Raw genomic sequence first — 23,623 nt, 5'->3', positions numbered from 1 at the left:
AAGATACGAGTTCTAAGTATTTACGGTTTGTGTTTTATGTTTGTTTGAATTTTGGTTTGAGACTTAGAAAAATAGAAACTGGCCAGGTACCAGCTCGCGTGTAATGCCGCGGCGCGGCCAGCCTTTGTCGCGGCGCGACATAAGGCGTGTCCAGCTTCTGACCACCTTGTCCAATATACGAAAAATGTGTGGCATGCTATGGACCTATTCACATGAAACTTGTTCTAACATGCTTATATATGAATAACTAACACAGAAAAATAGTTCGGGACCCGACCCGAACGTGTTGACTTTTTCGTTGACTTTGACTGACCAAAGTTTGACTTTTTGTCAAACTTAACCAAATGATTATGCAATCTTTCTAACTTGTTTCTATACTTGTATCTTGCATGAAACTTGACAATTTGATTCACATGCTACATAATCGAGTCGTAACGAGCCATAGGACTAATTGAACATCTTTGACCTATCGCGTTTACCGTTATTGATACGACCTATTTGTTTAGGTCAAGACTAGCATTGTCCTTTGCACACGTTACTTTGTCAAGTACTTTTCATACGTGCACTCAAGGTGAGATCATAGTCCCATCTTTCAAACAACTTTTATGCTTTAAACTATGGGATGAGAAACATATACGTATCATACTTTTACACTTTGAACACAAGTACCGAAACGAACATTCCACGTACGGGTTTGAACAAAAAATCTCAATTCAATTATCATTAGTTACAATTGCAGGGTATAAACGAGAACTTATATTATGTGATCACATCGGCTTGACGAGCCTCATTCGGATGGTTCGCTACCGTTAGCGGATGAAATATATTTTCGGGTCTAGTGTATGTTCTAACACTATGCAAAGGGTGCAAAACAGTTGAGTTTGATAATTGGGCGCCCGCAAAACAAATAACAACTTTGGAATGCAAATGATTTTGATAATCATATTATATTAAATCTTGTGGTTCAAATGCAACGTTTACTAAAACACCTATGATTTCACCAACATTTTCGTTGACAGTTTTCTATATGTTTTCTCAGGTCCTTGAGCGCTACTTGATACATGCTTCCGCGCTCTTTTTGATACTTGCTTGGATGTCGAGTATACATGCATAGTTGGAGCGTCTTTTGACTACTTTAAATTGTGTCGCATAGGTTTCATTCTAACGTTAAACATTGTAATGTAACTAGTCTTTTGAACTACATTTGTAAACTTGAACATCCTTTGACTATATGAAATGAATGCGACATATTTTGGTCAAACGTCATGTTAAAGACTTATGACCACGTAACGGGACCTAAGTAGTCGACGCCGTCAAACATGATTTGGTCGGGTCGCTACAGTTTGGCCCTAACTTTCTAGTGTTTTGGGCCCTGCTTGCTTGGTTGTCATGCCACACAAGGTCTCGTACCTTGTACGTTCATGCCTTTACGCTTGTCATAATATTTTGCAATGCGCTGCTTGTTGGCGGCTTCTCGGATTGCTGCCATTTCCCTGCGCTCCTCCGCATAGTTTAGGTTGGTTCGCAATCTTTCGTCATTCTCGCCTTCGCTTTATGACAAAATTCTTTCTGTCGGAACTGTTATCTCCGCTGGGATTACTGCCTCCGAACCGTATACCAGACTGAACGGTGTCTCTCCTGTGCTATTCTTGTACATCGTTCTGTGTGCCCATAGGACTTTTGGCAACTCATCCACCCATCCGCTATGCTTCATCCCCAATCTTGCTTTGATGGCGTGCACAATGTCTCTATTTGTGACCTCACATTGACCGTTGGCCTGAGGGTGCACAACGGAAGTGAAGAGTTGTTTAATATTCAAATCTTGACACCAGCTGCGGAAGGGGTTACCTTCAAATTGCGTACCATTATCGCTAACAATCTCATTAGGTACGCCAAACCTGCACACGATGCTTTCCCAGAAGAAATCTCTAACTTGATTACTGGTAATAGTGCGCAATGGCTTTGCTTCCACCCACTTGGTGAAGAAGTCGATAGCCACCACCAGGTATTCAGCATTTCCCGCGCCCTTTGGGAAAGGTCCCACTATGTCGATAGCCCACTTGCAAAATGGCCACGGTGATACGATAGGTATCATGGGACGATGAGGCGCTCTGCTGACGGGCGTGTGTAACTGACACTCCTGGAAAACTCTAATCCTTTCAGCTGTGTCAGCGTACATTCTAGGCCAATAATATCCTAGTCGCTTAATCTTCTCGGTTACTGTCCTCCACCCAGAATGCAACCCGCAGGATCCTTTATGAACCTCATCGATGATCACAGCAGCCTCTTTAGGTCCTACGCAGCGAAGGGACGCTCCTAAATAAGACTTTTGATATAGAATTTCTCCTCGCAACTCGTAGTTTGGTGCCTTCACCCTGATCTTCATTACTTCCTTCTCTCCTTCGGGTAAGGATCCTGTTCGCAGGAATTCTATGATATCTGTCATCCAAGTCGCTTCTTCTTCTTCGACAGATGCGATTGTAGTTTTTGGCTCTGTGGACTTCATGAAGACTTGCTCTACTAATATTTTCTTTTTCAGGTGATTGAAGGTAAGGGCCGCCAGTTTACTGAGTACATCCGCCTGCTTGTTCTGGCTCCTGGGAATTTGGCTGATCCGGAAGTCGACGAACGTGTCGGCTATAGAATGAACCAAAGCCAGGTATGATTGCATGAATTTGTCATTGGCGTCAAAGGTTCCGTTTATCTGATTGGAGACTAGCTGTGAATCCACGTAGGCTTGCAGCTTCTTTATTCCTAGCTCTCGAGCTATGCACATTCCTGCTAACCGCACCTCATACTCTGCCTCGTTGTTTGTTACTTTAAAGTTAAATTGTAGCGAGTATGTATGCTCTTCCTGATGCGGGCCTGTAAGAATTAATCCTGCGCCAGCGCCCTCGGAGCTTGTTGTGCCGTCGGTATGGAGCTCCCACAGTTCGAGTGGGGGCACGGGAAGCTGTTCAGGGTCGTCTATCGCTGGCATATCAGCGGCCATTTCGGCTAAATAATTGGCCATCACCTGCCCCTTAATAGCGCTTCTAGCGCAATATAAGATTTCATGCTCACCTAGCTCTATTGCCCATTTGGTCAGCCTGCCTGATATCTCGAGCTTATAGAGTAGCTGTCGAATAGGCTGATCGGTGAGCACCATTATCGGATGTGCTTGGAAGTATCTGCGCAGACGTCGGGCGGTGACTACGAGCGCGTACACAAGTTTTTTGATGGGGCGATAATTCAGTTCGCTTCCTGATAGCGCTTTGCTGACGAAGTAAATTGGCGTTTGGGCGTCCCCTCGTTCAGCAACTAAAACGGAACTAAAGCCTCCGTAGATACTGCGAGGTAAAGTATCAGGGTTTCGCCTGCAATCGGCGCCACTAGCGTCGGGAGATCTTTGAGGAGTGCTTTCATCTCCTGGAACGCCTTTTCTGCCTCGTCAGTCCACTTAAAGTCTGACTTCTTAGCACAGTCCTTCAAGGTGTGAAAGAACGGGAGTGATCTTTCGGCGGCCTTGGACAGGAATCGCGTCAATGCGGCTAACTTCCCATTGAGGCTTTGAACTTGCTTTTTTGTTTTAGGGGAGGGCATTTTTTCAATTGCTTCTATCTTCTTTGGGTTAGCCTTGATTCCACGCGGAGTCACAATATGTCCTAAAAAATTCCCTTCCTCTTCTCTAAAGCTACATTTGGCCTTGAGTTTCATGTTGATGCTTCGGAGTGTGTTAAACGTTTCAAGTATGTCGGCCAATAATTGTTCTTCGGTATTGCTCTTAATGATGAGGTCGTCAACATATGCCTCAAGGTTGCGCCCTATCTTCTTAGCGAATGCTGTATCGATAGTGTGTTGATATGTAGCACCTGCATTCTTTAGTCCAAAGGGCATCTTAGTGTAACAGTATATCCCTTGGTCTGTGTGGAACGCAGTTTTCTCTTCATCCTCTTCTGCCATTTGTATTTGGTGGTATACTTTGTAGGCATCCAGGAAGCATTTGAACCTAAAACCAGCAAGCGACTCTACTTTCCAGTCTATTTCTGGCAAAGGATAGTTGTCTTTGGGGCAGGCTTTGTTAATGTCTTTAAAATCAATACAGATCCGCCACGTTCCATCCGACTTGGCCACCAGCACAGGGTTGGCTACCCATGTCTGGTAGTTCACTTTGCGCAGTATGTTGGCTTTAACTAACTTATCCACTTCTCTGCGCAACCACTCACTTCTCTCTGGGGCCATGGGCCGCTTCTTTTGCTTAATCGGGGTCAAGTTGATGCTGGTGCGGAGGTGATGATGTGCTATCTCTCGTGGTACTCCAGTCATGTCAGCATCGCGCCAACAAAACACGTGAGAGTTAGCGATGAGGGTGTTCCTCAGCTTTTCCTTAGTCTCGTGTGTAAGGCTCCCCCTATCTTCACCTTCTGTTCTAGATACTCGGGATTGACTATGACCCACCACTCATTTGCGCCCTTTTCTTCTGGAGTAGCGCTACCCTTATCAGTGACATACGCGCATAAGGCGTCCAACGGTGTTGACTCGAGGGTGGCAATTCCTTGATCCGTCAGGAATCGAACCATGCCGTGAATGGTGGATGGTATAGCACCAAATTTATTAATGGAAGTCCTCCCTAGTATAGCGTTATATCTAGAGTACGAGCGCACAACACAGAATTATATGCTTTCGGTGCGCTTCTTTGATTTCTCTCTGCTGTCTCTCAGCTCGAGCTTCAAATCCAAGATTCCGACAGGCCACGCTGATTCATCAGAAAATTCGGATAAAGCCGTAGTCGGAGGTTTGATAGTTCGCCTCACTGTTGCGGGTAGCTGCCGGAAGCAATGCTCATACATGATGTCGACGCTACTGCCGTTGTCTATGTGAAGGGGCTTAAGACCATGTCCTGACTCTGGCAGATATCCCTGCACTACAATCGGCGCGCAGGAAGTGTTGAACGTCTGAATGGCGGGGAACGATATCTCCGTCATCCTCGAGCTCCCGTCTGCGCTAGCTTTGCGCTTCGTTCCTAGCTGTGGTCGGCAGTTGGCCATTGAATGCATTTATTTTTTCGCGACAGGTGCCTGTATAGAAAAATAAATGAGAAGTGGACATATAGAAAAAAGATCAAATCAAAACCTTTTAACTTGTATGTCCCACGGATGGCGCCAAATGATCAAGCATAGAATGATCGGGTTGGGTTAGGTCCATGCTTGACATCATTAAGAGGGGATTTAAGGGTCAATTAAGTTTAACTCTCCGGTTTGGAGTACCGTGAATAACCTCTTGCGAGATGATGATCTCAACAGAGGTGGTTAAACGTACACCCACCATCGGCGGGTAGTTCGATCATTGACGGCTCGCACTAGGTGGTAGGATTTATGTTCATGGAACGTTAACCGTATATCAAGGATGTCTAGTGAAACGCTATAAGTCCGGTAGCACGGGTTAGAGAGGGCCCTGTACAGACAGCGCGACTGGTCCGTACGAATATACTAAAAATAGTATGTGTGTAATTTCTAAAAGAACCAGTCCTTTGTCTTGTGATTCGATTCCGTTATTTATAGCTACAGTGCTGTCCATTCATTGGAGCCACGTGTTCTACGTTACTTTTTGTCTGTACTGCCTGGTAACTTCGTGGAGGGGACCAGGGAACAGTACTATTACCTTTTTTGTTACCTGTCGGCCCTTTGTACAGAGACCGTGAAAAGTACAGGACACGTCATCTTTTTCTAGCGCGCCATCATCAAGTTGGCGCCTTTAGCGCACATTTACTTGCGCCAGTAGTGCTATAGCGCGTTGGATATGCACATGGTGCAAGTGTGATGCGCAACACGAGCTAATCGGTATGCGTATCATTAGTCTCACTCACCTGATATCACAAGGCAAGAACTCAGAGATCTTATATTACTGAGTCTTCTCATTTCCTTTGTTACCTGAGAAAAGGATACTTCCAAGTCAGACACAATCTTAGTAAATCACATCAATCAAACATAGAGCACATATGAAACCAACCAAACCTCATATATGTGAGAGTTCTCAATCATATGTGTGTAAGGACATACGTGCATGTGATTTTGTCACGTGCACGGGCAATACAACAACCACGTAGGTTTCATATAAGTATTTAAAATAATAATATTTAAGTTCTATTAATTAGACAGGTACATGTACATGTACATGTACATAATTAATTACACTTTACACTAATATATTATAAACATCATTATGTTTGTTTTACTTACTAATAATAAATATTAAATAAAGAATATCTTACTAATATTAAACATAATATTAGTACCATTATTGTTATTTCTACTACAACTAACAAAGGATATTGATAATGCTAAAAACGAACATATATTTCATAGCATTATCCTTCAAGAAAGACAAGTTTTTAGTTGCAATTGTTCTATTTACAATTGATATTCGTTTAAATAATAAAAGGTGAAGACAAAAGACAGAATCGATGATTTGAAGACGCAAACGACCAAAAAGCTAAAAAGTACAAAGTACAATCCAAGTGGTTCAAATTATTGATGAGAAACATCTAGAAATTACAAGAGTACAAGCCGTGAAACGCAAAGTACAAGATATTAAATCGTACGAAAGGACGTTCGAAAATCCAGAACCGGGACCTGAACCAACTATCAACGCGCAACGCAACGGGCCTAAAATTACAAGTCAACTATGCACATGAATATAATATAATATATATATAATTATATAAAATTATATATATTATATTATATTATTTAGATGTGTCGGCAAACAAAAAACAAAGCAATGTGAGCTGTCCCAGGTGGCCATGCGATCACATGGCCAGGAGGAACAAACTCCATGCGATCGCATGGAGTGAAAAGTCAGGCCAAGTGCTATAAATTGCAAGTTTGGGCGACGAGTTATTGAGACCTTCATCATACACTTCTCCGCACTCTCTCAAATATATTTATATTTATTTTATAATTATAATTTTAATATTAAGTTAATAATAATAATAAGGTTATAGTGGCGAATGTTTTAAGTTCGTAAGTCGAAATTCTGTCCGTGTAACACTACGCGATTAATACTCATTGTAAGTTATGTTCAACCTTTTTAAATTAATGTCTCGTAGCTAAGTTATTATTATGTTTATTTAAGCCGAAGTAATCGTGATGTTGGACTAAATATTAAGACGGGGTTATTGGGCTTTGGACCATAATTGGGGTTTGGACAAAAGACCGACACTTGTAGAAATTGGACTATGGGCTATTAATGGGCTTTATATTTATTTAACTGAATGATAGTTCGTTAATTTAATATAGAGATTTACAATTTGAGGTAATTATAAATAACCACATACACTCGATCGGACACGATGGGCGGGATATTTATAAATACTAATAATCGTTCATTTAACCGGACACGGGAATGGATTAATAGTCAATGGACTCATTAAAACAGGGGTGGATTACATACAAGGACACTTGGTGTAATTGTTAATAAAGTATTAAAACCTTGGATTGCACACAGTCGATAACCTGGTGTAATCATTAACAATGTATTAAAACCTTATTACAGTTTAAGTCCCCAATTAGTTGGAATATTTGACTTTGGGTATAAGGGTAATTTGACGAGGACACTCGCACTTTATATTTATGACCGATGGACTGTTATGGATAAAAACCAGATGGACATATCGAATAATCCAGGACAAAGGACAATTAACCCATGGTAATAAATTAAAATCAACACGTCGAACATCATGATTACAGAAGTTTAAATAAGCATAATTCCTTTATTTTATATCTCATCGCATTTTTATTTATCGTCATTTTATTTTTTGTACTTCAAATTATTGCACTTTTAATTATCGTACTTTTATTTATCGCACTTTTATTTATCGTCATTTACTTTACGCTTTAAATTAAGTTGTATTTATATTTAATATTTTACATTAGGTTTTAACTGTGATTTAAATCTTAAAATCGACAAACCGGTCACTAAACGGTAAAACTCCCTTTTTATAATAATAATAATACTACTTATATAAATATATATATTTATACAAATATAGTTTTTAAAATTATAGCATCAAACTTAGTTGTATCCATGTGGAATGAACCGGACTTACTAAAAGCTACACTACTCTACGATTAGGTACACTGCCTATAAGTGTTGTAGCAAGGTTTAGGTATATCCATTCAATAAATAAATAAATAACTTGTGTAAAATTGTATCGTATTTAAAAGTATTTCGTAGTAAAATAATATCTATTTCGTACTACACCTCGCACACATCAAGTATTTTTGGCGCCGCTGCCGGGGACGCCATAGAACGCTTTAATAAAAAAAAAGATTTTTATTAAGTTTTAATCTATTTTTGTAAAAATATATTTTAAATTTTTAAAAAAAATTATATTTTTAAGTGTTTAAATAAAAAAAATACATTTTATAAAAAGTATAAAACTATTTTTTTAGTTCTTAAAAATATAATTATAAATATTACTTATATATTATTTTTATAATTTAAAACTCAGAAAAAAAAATAATAAATTAAAAGTATACGGGCCTGGTACTGTAACAGCCCAAGACAAGGCCTGGTACCCGAATCCATGAGATCGCATAGACAGACGAAGGAAACCTCATGTGGTCGCATGAGGTGATTTGACAGGCCTGAATCATCAGACGTACGAATTAGGGTTACGTATTATTAATTATTATTATTAATTAATAACTTAATTAGGGTTTATGTATTTAATTAGTTATTAATATTAGTTTATAATTAGTAATATTAAGTTTTAATATTATTATTAATTATATAAATTAATACTTTTATAAAATAATAATATAAAAATAATATTTTTATAAAAATAAGTAATTTTATCATTTTTTATATCTTTTTATAAATTGTATATTTTAAACATATAATTCGTAATTTGTATTTTTATCGTTCGTAATTAGTTTAAACTTAGTTTTTGCCGTAGTTCTTTTATATTTCTAGATTTTTAGGCTTTGCCGTAAAATCCCTTAAGTGTTTTTTCTTTAGATTAAGATTTAGGCGCTTTAGAATTTTACGACGTCACTTATCGCTTTAGTTTTAAATAGATTTTAGTGCCTAATTAAGTTATTGCCGTTTTGGATATAGAATTCCTTTTAAGCTTTAATATCTTTACACGCAAGTTTTAATATTTAGTTTTTAGACTTTTAAGTTCCGACGCTTTACTTTCTTATTATTATTTTTTGACCTTTTATTTTTCGACGTTTTTCGACGCACCCTTCTTCTTTCTCATTTCTACGCTCTAGTTTTTAGGACATAGATTTTTTTTCAAAAATTTCGACGAAAAATTATTTTAAGCGGTTAAATTGATAGACATCTAAAATTTTCTGGTTCGTAGTAATAGTTGGATTTGTTAGTGGCGAGTTGTGGGCTTCCGATTTAAAGGGTCCTGGCTACTTGCTGCATCTATTGGCTATTCGAAACGTGGGCAAAATCAGAAAAGTCTATTAATTTAATAACTTATATAATTTTTTTTATTTTTATAACTAATAGGATATTCAGTGAATGCACCGAGAAAAACTTTCACCACCTTTCATACGTTCACTACCTGTAACTCGATCAATACATCTAGCCAATATTGTCACCGTTGATTTTTCTTTAGAATCGTCATCTAGTCGACCAAGTACTCCAATTCAAATTTCCGATAATCTATTTTTTGAACCCAACCTCACAATTGAGAACCCTGAGGATATTCAAGGATAATTCAGAGATCCCGAACCACTAATCATTCCTCCTGAATCACAAATTATTCAACCAGAGATTGTCGAGAAAGAAACCATTAAATCAGAATCATCTAGTGATTCAGATTCAACAAATTCAATCATGGAAAATTAGGAACCTCTAAGTATGGAATACCGAATGAGAGCTACACGCACTGGCCAAGGTCACGCAATTACTCAACCAGACATTAATGCGCTAGATTATGAAATTAAAGGACAAATCCTACACATGGTAACTAATCAATGCCAATTTAGTGGTGCGCCGAAGGAAGATCCAAACGAACATATTCATACCTTTAATATGATCTGTACTCTATTTAAAATCAGAGAAGTTGAGAATGAACAGATCTATCTCATGTTATTTCCCTGGACTTTAAAGGGAGAAGCCAAAAATTGGTTAGAATCATTACCTGAAGGGGCGATTGATACATGGGATGTTTTAGTTGAGAAATTTCTTAAAAGATTATTTCCGGCATCTAAAGCCGTGAGACTTCAAGGAGAAATTGTTACGTTCACACAAAAGCCAAATGAAACTCTATATGAGGCGTGGACAAGATTTGGAAAGTTGTTGAGAGGATGTCCTCAACATGGTTTAGACACTTATCAAATAGTACAAATATTCTACCAAGGATGCGACATTACTACACGAAAAGACATCGACATAGCAGCTGGTGGTTACATTATGAAGAAAACCGCAACTGAAACTTACAAAATTATTGATAACACAGCTTCCCACTCACATGATTGGCATCAAGAAAAAGACATCGTTAGATCATCTAAAGCAGCTAGAGCCGATTCTAGCCATGACTTTGATTCCATTTCCGCAAAGTTAGATGCTTTCGAGAGACGAATGGAAAAGATGACTAAAGATATTTACGCTATACGAATTAGTTGTGAGCAGTGTGGAGGACCACATTTGACAAAAGATTGTCTCAGTATTGAACAAACAATGGAACAAAGAGAGAATGTTTCATACATGAACCAAAGGCCTGGAAATAATGATCTAAATAATTATCAACCGCCAAGACCAAACTACAATTAAAATCAGAATTATAACTGAAATGTTTCATACAACAACCAACAAGGTCCTAGCAATCAACAAGTATCTAATAATACTTACAACCAGCAAAGACCTATTTTTCTAAATAAACCACCACAAACCGATGATAAAAAGCTAAATTTAGAAGATATGATTTCGAAGCTAGTTGAATCTCAAACGCAGTTTTTCACATCTTAGAAACAAACTAATGAACAAAATGCTCAAGCATTTAGAAATCAACAAGCTTCTATACAAAATCTGGAACAAGAATTGAGTAACCTAACAAGGTTGATAGGTGAAAGAAAACCGGGGAGTCTACCAAGCGATACAAATGCTAACCCCCAGAATGAAACAGCTAAAGCCATTACCACAAGAAGTGGTATTACACTTAAACCACCTGAAATACCTGTAATTTCTGATGACTCTATTCCTACTACACAGGCACCACAGCCTGAGCAAGATAAGGAAACAAAACCGGTAGTTGAAAAGGTTAACGAAGATAACACAGTTAAGGCAAAACCTTATGTTAAACCATACCAACCACCACTTCCTTACCCGAGTAAAATGAGAAAAGAAAGACTTGAAGCCGAGCAATCCAAATTCTTGGATATGTTTAAACAAATAAATGTCAATCTTCCTTTCAATGATGTGATTTCAGGAATGCCAAGATATGCTAAATTCTTGAAAGATCTAATCATAAATAGAAAGTAAATGGAAGAACTCTCGGCTGTTACAGTGAATGCTAATTGTTCTGCAGTGCTGTTGAATAAGCTACCAGAAAAACTCTCTGATCCAGGAAGTTTCACAATTCCATGTTTTCTGGGTAGTCTTAGTTCAATAGAAGCATTGGCAGACTTAGATGATAGTATAAATCTAATGCCATATTCACTATACGCTAAACTAGACCTCGGAGAATTGAAACCAACACGAATAAGCATACAACTAGCCGATCGATCAGTAAAATATCCTAGAGGGATAATGGAAAACATGCTAGTTAAAGTTGGTACTTTAGTATTTCCAGTAGATTTTGTTATTCTGGACATGGAAGAAGATTCTAAAGTTCCTCTCATATTAGGAAGATCGTTCTTAAACACGGCTAAAGCAATAATAGACGTGTTTGGTAAGAAACTGACCCTAAGTATAGAGGACGAGAGTGTTACCTTTTCTGTTGATAGAGCCATGCAACAACCGCAATCTGCAGATGATACATGTTATTATATTCAAACTATAGATTCACATGCAGAATTGTTAGAAGAATTTCCAGAATTACAAGGAACAGGAGAATGTTCTTTAGGAGAAGGAACTAAACCAATTTATGAAGCTGAAATGTTAGCCGTACTCATGGCTAATGAATACGAACCAACAACAGAAGAACTTCAAATGCTAAAAGAGGAAGACAGATATCAATACAAATCATCGATAGAAGAACCTCCGATATTAGAGTTAAAGCCACTTCCAAACCATTTGGTATATGCTTATTTACATGGTGAATCTGAATTACCTGTAATAATATCATCTTCTCTTACGGAAAATGAAAAATCTCAACTCATTTCTATGCTAAAAGCTCATAAACCAGCTATTGCATGGAAGATTCATGACATTAAAGGTATAAGTCCTTCGTATTGCACACACAAAATCCTTATGGAAGAAGGTCATAAAACATATGTGCAACGCCAACGAAGACTAAATCCTAATATGCAAGATGTTGTTAAGAAAGAAATTATTAAACTGCTCGATACAGGTTTAATTTATCCAATCTCTGATAGTCCATGGGTAAGCCCAGTTCAATGCGTACCTAAGAAGGGTGGCATGACTGTCATCACAAATGAAAAAGATGAGCTTATTCCTACTAGGACTATAATGGGATGGCGTGTCTGTATTGATTATAGAAAATTAAATGACGCCACCAGAAAAGATCACTAACCCTTACCTTTCATTGATCAAATGTTGGAAAGGTTAGCTGGGAACAGTTACTATTGTTTTCTTGACGGTTTCTCCGGATATTTTCAAATTCCAATCGCACCCGAGGACCAAGAGAAAACCACATTCACGTGCCCTTATGGTACTTTTGCTTACAAACTCATGCCATTTGGACTTTGCAACGCCCCTGCAACCTTTCAAAGGTGCATGATGGCGATTTTTCACGACATGATAGAAGAATGCATGGAAGTTTTCATGGATGACTTTTCAGTCTTCGGTGATACTTTTGAAACATGTCTAGTTAATCTTGAACGAATGCTTATTAGGTGTGAACAATCAAATCTAGTACTTAATTGGGAGAAATGACATTTCATGGTTAAAGAAGGCATCGTTCTTGGTCATAAAATTTCAAAGGAAGGAATTGAAGTGGATAGAGCTAAAGTAGATGTAATTGCTAAACTTCCACATCCCACCAATGTTAGAGGAGTTCGGAGTTTTCTAGGGCATGCCGGTTTTTACTGACGTTTCATAAAAGACTTTTCTAAAATTGCCACTCCTATGAATAAACTCCTAGAAAAGGATGCTCCATTCATCTTTTCGGATGAATGCATCAAATCCTTTAATATTCTTAAAGAAAAACTCACTAATGCGCCGATCATGATAACTCTAAATTGGAATCTACCATTTGAACTCATGTGCGATGCAAGTGATTTTGCAATGGGATCCATTTTAGGACAAAGGATTGAAAAACGATTTCAACCTATCTATTACGCTAGTAAGACATTACAAGGAGCACAAACGAATTACACAACTATTGAAAAAGAACTCCTTGCTATTGTCTTTGCTTTTGACAAATTTTGTTCATATCTCTTTCTAGCTAAAACGGTGGTCTATACCGACCATTATGCTCTTAGATACCTATTTTCAAAACAAGATGCCAAACTACGATTAATCCGTTGGATCTTACTCTTACAAGAGTTCGATATTGAAATCCGAGACAAAAAGGGAGCAGAAAATGTCGCAGCTGATCATCTTTCTCACCTTGAAAATCCTGAATTAGAAGTTCTAAATGAATCAGCTATACAAGATAACTTTCCTGATGAATATCTATTGAAGATCGTTTATAATGAAATTACATGGTTTGCAGACTATGCAAACTACTTAGTATGTGGATTCCTTGAAAAAGGGTTGTCGTACCAAAAACTAAAGAAATTCTTTAGTGATATAAAACACTATTTTTGGGAAGATCCACATTTATTTAAAAGTTATCCCGATGGAATAATACGCCGATGTGTATTCGGAGATGAAGCTAGTCAAATCTTAAAACATTGTCACACAGGACCAACAGGAAGGCATTATGGGCCTCAACTCACAGTAAGAAAAGTCTATGACACTGGATTCTATTGGCCTACAATTTTTAAAGACGCACACCTTCTTTGTAAATCCTGTGATGCTTGTCAAAGGGCTGGAAAAATAAGTCAACGTGATGAAATGCCATAAAATGTCATTCAAGTATATGAAGTATTTGACGTTTGGGGTATTGACTTTATGGGTCCATTTCCAAAGTCTCATAATAATCTCTACATTCTCGTTGCCATTGATAATGTATCTAAATGGGCGGAAGCACAAGCTCTCCCAACTAACGATGCACGAGTTGTAGTCAACTTCCTAAAACATCTTTTTTGCTAGGTTCGGAACACCAAAAGCTTTAATAAGTGAACGGGGTACTCATTTTTGTAATAATCAACTTGAGAAAGTTCTCAAAAGATATGGAGTAACTCATAAAATCTCAACCGCTTATCATCCACAAACAAGTGGACAAGTTGAAAACACCAACCGAGCTTTAAAACGTATTCTAGAAAAAACTGTAGGATCAAATCCAAAGGAATGATCCATGAAATTGGAGGATGCACTCTGGGCTTTTAGAACAGCCTACAAAACTCCAATTGGAACCACACCTTTTAAACTCATTTACGGAAAAACATGTCACCTTCCAGTAGAAATTGAGCACAAAGCATTTTGGGCTTTGAAGTCATGTAATCTTGATTTACATGAAGCCGAACGTCTACGATTAAGTCAACTAAACGAATTAGAGGAATTAAGACATGATGCATATAAAAATTCGTTAATCTATAAGGAAAGAACGAAGAAATGGCATGATAAAAAATCAGAAGTTTAAAAGAATTCAAGGAAGGAGACCGAGTCCTTCTTTTCAATTCACGATTCAAGCTATTTCCTGAAAAATTGAAATCAAGATGGTCTGGACCATTCATAGTCAAAAGAGTTTTCCCATACGGAACACTAGAGTTAATAAATTCAAATGGGATTGAATTTAAGGTTAATGGTCACAGAGTTAAACATTACATAGATAATCCAATGGAAGTTGAAGATGAAGTTAATCACAATTTTGACACCACAGCTAACTAAGTGTGGGAAGATTCGAATATTTTAAGGATAATATAATGCTGTCTAGAGTTAGATTTTCTATTTTCGTGTAGTTCTCGAGAATGGAATCCGATTGGTCTTTCCCTAGCAGATCCTAAAGAACTAGTCTTCTCCCTCCATTCTGAAATTTTATTCCTTTTAGGTTTTACGAGATGAAGAATTTCTTTGATCTAAACTATGGTCTACTACTACACACTATGATTACTAAACGTAATAATAACATCTTCCCTAGTGAACTAGTATCATTCATAAGAGGCAAAATGGACGAAGTAAGGAGAGAACTCAGGAACAATCATAATAAGATACATTTTGGTAAAGGAAAATCAAAATCTGCAACAAAAAGAAGAGAACGACACCTTGAAAGATGTCATAAATGCGGAAAATGGTCACACGAAGGGAAATGTTCGAACAATCAAACACATTCCAATACCGAGTTCGTTACTTTATACAAAGAAGGACCGTTCATATGTTTAGAAGAAAAGTTATTGAAAATTCGAGGCTACGCTTACGTAGCTATGGAAAACCAAATCGAACGACTCTCCTATGAGTCGGCTAAAGCAGGTCTCTGAGAATTCTTTCTCACAGGTAAGTATGTACAGTTTTTATTTGTTTTTATTTATTGCTTTTAACCTTTTGATAATAAAAGCTGAATCGTTCGCTATAAAGTATTAAATTGATATTCAATAAAATTAGGTATGCTAAACCGAAATTATTGATATCATACAAAAATTTAATGCATCACTTTGAAATTACCGTTTATTCATAAGGTATAAATATCTTTAATCAACCAATCCAAAATATTTCAGAAAATCGTCAGGAAGTAAAACTAGGTAATTTAGCCGAATTTACTTTACCCAAAAGAGGGACGTATATTTTTGTTAATATTTGATTGATTAAAGTGGGATAAAAGACTAAAAATTTTTTTATTTTATTTTGTTTTTAAAATTAATATATAACTATATTATTTTAAATATAAAGCTGTAAAACCAATGTATAAATATTATTAATATTTATATGAAATTTTAATATGCATTTTAAATTTAAGTTTGGTGTGAATTTAAAAACAAAAATTTACTTTATTTCATTAAGTTAAAAATTTGATATTTAAAATTCTTCGTAAGTTGAAGACTAGGTTATGGAATTGAAATTGCTTTACCTAAGGGCGGGACGAGAAATTTTATTATCATTTTTTTTTAATTTTATTGATCTAAAGTATGCCAAAAACATTTTAAAAAAACCCAAAAATCTTTGCTCTTAAAACAATCGCTTTAAAATGACAAATTTTAAAATTTTATTGAGGGACGAACTAGGTCAACGTACTGAAACGCCCTCATTCTAAAAAGAAATAAAATTTTAAAATTAATTAATTAATTGTTTCACAGGTTAAAGGTTTTATAATATATATATATATATATATATATATATATATATATATATATATATATATATATATATATATATATATATATATATATATATATATATATATATATATAGACCCCATGCGATCGCATGGGGTTTGTATAGCAAAGCCATGCAATCGCATGGACAAAAAAACTGGACAGGTTAAAATTTCAGTCGACTGGTTCTCTGTCTCACAAAATACACACACACATACGAAAACACTCTCAAAAACCTCTCTAAAATCTCCATTTTTTCACCAAGATCATCCAAATTTTGTACTACAATCCGCTATAAACATGTCTTTCTTCAGATGGGGAAGTAAAAAGGTAGAAATTTCACCCCTAAACTCTTTAATTTCTCAGTTTTAGTGATAATTACAACTATTTTTCCTAATTTAATTTTGATGATTTCTAGCTTAATTAAAGTTAAATTGTTAGTATATTATGTTTGTATAACCTAGATTGATGCTATTTGTCATGATTTGAAGCCTTAAACTTCAAATTTTTTTTAGAAATCTAGGGTTTGTGTTCTTGAGCAATTTGGGGCTTTTTGATATAAACAGGTTATGGCCGATTTTTGTTATGGATTATTGCTAAATTAAGTAGTGTAGCATGTTTAGGTTGCTAAATGATCCAAACTTTGATCCTAAACATGATTTTTGAGCATCAAAGTGGACTTTTTAAGTCTAAAATTCATGAACTTGATTATTTTGATATAAATGTCATTTGAAACTTTTTTAATTGCTAGTAATGGTTGTTTTAACATGTTATTTGAGTTGATTGCTTATGAACTTTGTATACCTTTTCATATATGCTTATTTGAAAAATTGTAGAATTGATAAAAATATGAAAATGAGTATAAGTTTAATATGGATTAAACATGTTATTGTAATTGTTTTAATTTGTTATTTTGCTAACACTAATGCATATTTAGATGCACGAATTTTGTGTTTAATGTGTTTTGTAGAGAAATACAGATACGGACGGTGCATCACATCATGAACAAGAACCTGAACAAGAACCACAACCGGAACCACAACCTGAACAACAACAACATTATGATCAACACATGCTATATTATGAGCCGGAACCAATGTTTTACACTCATTATCGTCAATTTCAGCCTCACCCAAGGATTATGCACCCACTTATCGATGACTAACAGTTACATCCCAACCTAAGATTCTATCGTTGTTGGACTGAATACCCGAAATTTCAAAAGAACATGCACATTCTTTACCAAAAAAATATTGAAATGCCTAGGGTAATCGATTGGGAGCCTTTGGAAGCAGTTCACCTAGCCGAACCGGTTAGGGATTTACTAGTTCAGAGATATGGTAGCTCAACATTTAACGATTGGATCCGCTTATTTACTACACGTAGAACTATATATAGAGAATGGTGTGTTGAATTTCTTAGCACTATAGAATTAAATAACGAAGTTACTATGATAGGAGATAAAAGTTTTATTAGATTTCTTTTAGGAGGTACAATGTACAGAATGTCCATGTCGGACATGGCTAGAGCTCTATTAATCTACACCCCCGCTGAGATTATTACACCTGTTTGTAATAGTTTAATTACTGAAGGTGAAAGAGTAGATAGGAATTTTGACGCTAACGCCATATGGAGGTGTATGTCAAGATTTAGGGAATTTACGCGGGGTGGAAGACACTCCTACTTAGATATTGATACAGCAGAGCTCCGGATAATACATAGATTCTTAGCGAACTCGATTACACAACGGGGTAGAAACAAAGAGAAAATGACCCTAAACGATTTATTTTACCTTAAATGTATTTGAGACCCGAGGAGCTTTGTTAATATTCCTTATTGCGTAGGCCACTATCTTTCTAAAGTGGTTGAGGGTATGCAAGCAGGAAGTATTATAGGGGGAGGTATTTTTGTTACTCTCATTGGAGAGTACTTAGGTGTAGATAAAGAGCATGGGGGTCCGATGGTAGAGATTGAAGAACAAGCCGAGAGCATCGGCTTGCAGGTTTATCAAGGTGCAAAGGTACTAAAACGAAGGCACAATATGCCAATACCATATCAGGGCACTCATCTACAGGTAGAGAGGGGTTCGGATGAGGAGAAGGAGGAAGCAGATGACATTAGGGATGCCATTAGGGATAGTTATATTGATGTCTTCCAGCATGTAGATGAGGTAGAAATGAATAACCAGGCTAGGCATCATCGGTATGAGCAGTGGAGAGCCGCGAATGAGTATGAGCACTCCAGGCGATGCCAACAAGATAGATGGCAAGTTCATCAGCACCAAGTCATGAGCCAGCTATCATATCAGGCACCACATAACTACATCCCGACTCGGCCTGCTTTTTATCCACCACATCAGCCCGACATGCGACCACCCTTTGACCTGTACAATCCCAATCAAGCCTACCAGGACACCTATCACCAATCATGAAACTCGAGCGATGATATGAACTGGAATCCCTATCCAAATCAATAGTGTTCCATTGGCGATTTCTTATCTTTTATTATTTTTATCTATTTATGTTAAACATTTAACATTTTGATACTTTTATGTAATGTTTAACATTTTTATTATTTTGTACTAATATTTCATTTTTGTAATTTGAAAGTGGGATATTAAGTCCCATTTCAAAATACCATGCATGTTTATATTTGTATTGTATATATTTTATCTCATGTACACAACAGGGTAAAACGGCTCATTTTCAAAGACTGACATTAAGTTCAGCAAAAGTAACTAATTTTGACGACAAGATGCAAAATATATATGAAATAACAACTGCAGGAATGAACAAATGATGTGCACCATTTATCATTCAAACAAACAACAATATGTTTGGAAACTTTGATAAAATTTAATCATTTTTCTACGCTAATCACCCTCAATAATTTAAATTGTTACTGAATTCTTGCAAATGAGGGCATTGCAAGATCTTAAGTGTGGGAAGGGATTAAATTCTTTCGGTTTTAAATTTTTTTGACTTATACACTTGGTTTAATAGCCACCGTTAAACTTTACTAGTAACGCAGTAGTTGTATTAGAATCTAGTGCTCTCTGATAATAAAGAACAGCCCTAGTCTTATATACTGACTAACCACTTCTAGTAAAAAATTTAAGAAAATTTTCAACTAAATGAACTCAAAATCATGTTTATACATATTTATGAACGATAAAACTAGGTGTCAACACCGAAATTATTGTTACCTCGGAAAGGACATAAATTGAGAAACAACCCAAAATGCTTGAATTCATTTAAAATGGAATAGAAGAGAATAAAAAGGCAAAGAAAGAAATATAAAAGCTAAGTGTGGGAAAATTTTACCAAGTTATTTAGAACATATATCACATATTTTTGTACAAATAATTGAAGATACTTTTGTTTTGGACGATATTAATCAGTTTTACCCAGTTTATTGTAATATAAATAGAATTTAAAAGGAAGTAAAGTCTTCCGAGAAAAAGACACGCGCTTCTTGATTTAGGTCAGGAAGTTGTCATCCAGACCAGTTGTAGAGTCTACGAAAAATCTTGAAAAGTTTTCTCAAAAATTAGCTGGAAATCCACGGACCTCAGCATCAAACAGGGTCGCCAAGTGGTCAGACTTATCCTAACCATGAGAGGATCTGTCTCGTACAATGGGGGGCACCGTGCAAATTAGCTTATAAGACTAATGAATCAGATCCCCAGAAAGGATAATCTCCTTAAAGATTAAAAATCAGCTTTTAAGCCTGATATTACTCAATCCTTGAGATGAACTTAAAGATTGAGAATTCAAACTCATGGAATTCGATGATATCTAAACTCGAGCTTGAACGAGAAAATATTTTAATCAAATTAAAACCTATTTGTTTTCTGAAAACCCATTTTCAATGCGTTCATTACCATTGAACGTAAAATCCTAGGAATTCACCTGGAATTCATTAGGTCACCTGAACCAAATCGGGTGTCAACCGTAAGAACGGTGGTTGCATAGCATGGTCGAAGACAGGACCTTGTGCCAGACCGAAAAACTATAGGGTGATCTTTACTATTGCTCCTACAAAGGATAGTAATTGCATCTAACATGTTATGGACCATGAACATCTTCATGTCATTAGACATTGCCTTAACAGTTGCTTGTTCAACGCTTTTCTTTACAACCGGATGGTAGTTTACCGAATGGTAATATACGGAGCAAGTATACTGGACGTGTTGTTTTCGTAATACAAGGATAGCAAGTGGGTGACACAAAACTATAAGTTTTGAGCTAAAATTTTCAAATACAAAACCCACAAAAATATTTTGCAAACACCGGTGAAGGGTTATTCCGGAAAACTTATCTAGGGTAAAATCTAGCATGTATTTTCAAAAGATCAAATTTTTTCATAAAGATCCAATTTCTTAAGGATCTAAATTTTCATAGTCATGTGAGACTGTAAACAACAACGTTACTATCATTGTTCATACCGCCGTATTAAAATCACTGATGTACAAAGTGTGAAGAATAAAGAAGTGATTCTAGTAAAGCTATATTCAAGTTCTATATTGCTTGAGGACAAGCAACGCTCAAGTGTGGGAATATTTGATAATGCTAAAAACGAACATATATTTCATAGCATTATCCTTCAAGAAAGACAAGCTTTTTGTTGCAATTGATCTATTTACAAGTGATATTCGTTTAAATAATAAAAGGTGAAGACAAAAGACAGATTCGATGATTTGAAGACGCAAACAACCAAAAAGCTAAAAAGTACAAAGTACAATCCAAGTGGTTCAAATTATTGATGAGAAACGTCTAGAAATTACAAGAGTACAAGCCGTGAAATGCAAAGTACAAGATATTAAATCGTACGAAAGGACGTTCGAAAGTCCGGAACCGGGACCTTAACCAACTATCAACGCGCGACGCAACGGGCCTAAAATTACAAGTCAACTATGCGCATGAATATAATATAATATATATATAATTATATAAAATTATATATATTATATTATATTATTTAAATGTGTCGCCAAACAAAAAAATAAAGCAATGTGAGCTGTCCCAGGTGGCCATGCGATCGCATGGCCTGGAGGAACAAACTCCATGCGATTGCATGGAGTGAAAAGTCAGGTCAAGTGCTATAAATTGCAAGTTTGGGCGACGAGTTATTGAGACCTTCATCATACACTTCTCCGCACTCTCTCAAATATATTTATATTTATTTTATAATTATAATTTTAATATTAAGTTAATAATAATAATAAGGTTATAGTGGCGAATGTTTTAAGTTCGTAAGTCGAAATTCTGTCCGTGTAACACTACGCGATTAATACTCATTGTAAGTTATGTTCAACCTTTTTAAATTAATGTCTCGTAGCTAAGTTATTATTATGTTTATTTAAGCCGAAGTAATCGTGATGTTGGACTAAATATTAAGACGGGGTTATTGGGCTTTGGACCATAATTGGGGTTTGGACAAAAGACCGACACTTGTGGAAATTGGACTATGGGCTATTAATGGGCTTTATATTTGTTTAACTGAATGATAGTTCGTTAATTTAATATAGAGATTTACAATTTGAGGTAATTATAAATAACCACATACACTCAATCGGACACGATGGGCGGGATATTTATAAATACTAATAATCGTTCATTTAACCGGACACGGGAATGGATTAATAGTCAATGGACTCATTAAAACAGGGGTGGATTACATACAATTACACTTGGTGTAATTGTTAATAAAGTATTAAAACCTTGGATTGCACACAGTCGATAACCTGGTGTAATCATTAACAATGTATTAAAACCTTATTACAGTTTAAGTCCCCAATTAGTTGGAATATTTGACTTCGGGTATAAGGGTAATTTGACGAGGACACTCGCACTTTATATTTATGCCCGATGGACTGTTATGGATAAAAACCAGATGGATATATCGAATAATCCAGGACAAAGGACAATTAACCCATGGTAATAAATTAAAATCAACACGTCGAACATCATGATTACAGAAGTTTAAATAAGCATAATTCCTTTATTTTATATCTCATCGTATTTTTATTTATCGTCATTTTATTTTTCGTACTTCAAATTATTGCACTTTTAATTATCGTACTTTTATTTATCGCACTTTTATTTATCGTCATTTACTTTACGCTTTAAATTAAGTTGTATTTATATTTAATATTTTACATTAGGTTTTAACTGTGATTTAAATCTTAAAATTGATAAACCGGTCTCTAAACGGTAAAACTCCCTTTTTATAATAATTTATAATACTACTTATATAAATATATATATTTATACAAATATAGTTTTTAAAATTATAGCGTCAAACTTAGTTGTATCCCTGTGGAACGAACCGGACTTACTAAAAACTACACTACTCTACGATTAGGTACACTGCCTATAAGTGTTGTAGCAAGGTTTAGGTATATCCATTCAATAAATAAATAAATAACTTGTGTAAAATTGTATCGTATTTAATAGTATTTCGTAGTAAAATAATATCTATTTCGTACTACACCTCGCACACATCAGATATAATTATATTTCTAGCTATGCACAATAATAGAATATTAAATAAAGATAGAATGCTAGAAGATTTACAAAAGAAGATCCAGTGAGTATGTATGTATATAGTAGTGTGTTATGAGTAAATAGAATGTTGGTGTGAGATTCATTGTGAAAGAAGCATTGCTATTTATAGGAACCATATAAGGTAGGTAATCATTATATCTATTTAGTATCATGATAATATATTCATTCATTTGTTTCTAAGAATTGCAGCTCATCAAGTTTTCATGCTTAGTCATCATCTTAAGATTAATCTCAATTCATGAATCTACACTATTACATATGTGTCACTTTAATAACCAAGTATAAATAAATATCTAATCTATCATCTACGTAGCTACATGCATATTCACATGCATTTTCAATAGATGTAATCTCATAATTATTTAAATAGGTTTTATACCCGTTATATAAAACACATTGCTTACGTTAGATAATTCTAACGAAACTCAGTTCAATCAAATAGATATTTTCTGTGATCATAGTCACCAAAAGAATTCATCTAGTTACTTAATAAATTATTCCCACATACTTTATTATTTT

At 35.7% G+C, this 23,623-nt stretch overlaps 1 protein-coding gene across 1 annotated transcript; it reads right to left on the bottom strand.

Annotated features, from left to right (window-relative positions):
* Window positions 1–1,552: 1,552 nt before the first annotated feature.
* LOC139853465 (uncharacterized) lies at window positions 1,553–3,148 on the bottom strand. The gene has a single exon (XM_071842858.1). The coding sequence runs from the start codon at window positions 3,146–3,148 to the stop codon at window positions 1,553–1,555; it is 1,596 nt and encodes a 531-aa protein (XP_071698959.1).
* Between the last annotated feature and the right edge of the window lie 20,475 nt (window positions 3,149–23,623).

This window comes from Rutidosis leptorrhynchoides, chromosome 6 (genome assembly GCF_046630445.1).
Source record: "Rutidosis leptorrhynchoides isolate AG116_Rl617_1_P2 chromosome 6, CSIRO_AGI_Rlap_v1, whole genome shotgun sequence".
NCBI classification, from domain to species: Eukaryota; Viridiplantae; Streptophyta; class Magnoliopsida; order Asterales; family Asteraceae; genus Rutidosis; species Rutidosis leptorrhynchoides.
This window is presented reverse-complemented; position numbering and strand designations above follow the sequence as displayed.

Bases quoted from the DNA above. Each gene is read 5' to 3' on its own strand.
- LOC139853465 (XM_071842858.1), bottom strand. From the start codon at position 3,148: ATGGTGCTCACCGATCAGCCTATTCGACAGCTACTCTATAAGCTCGAG.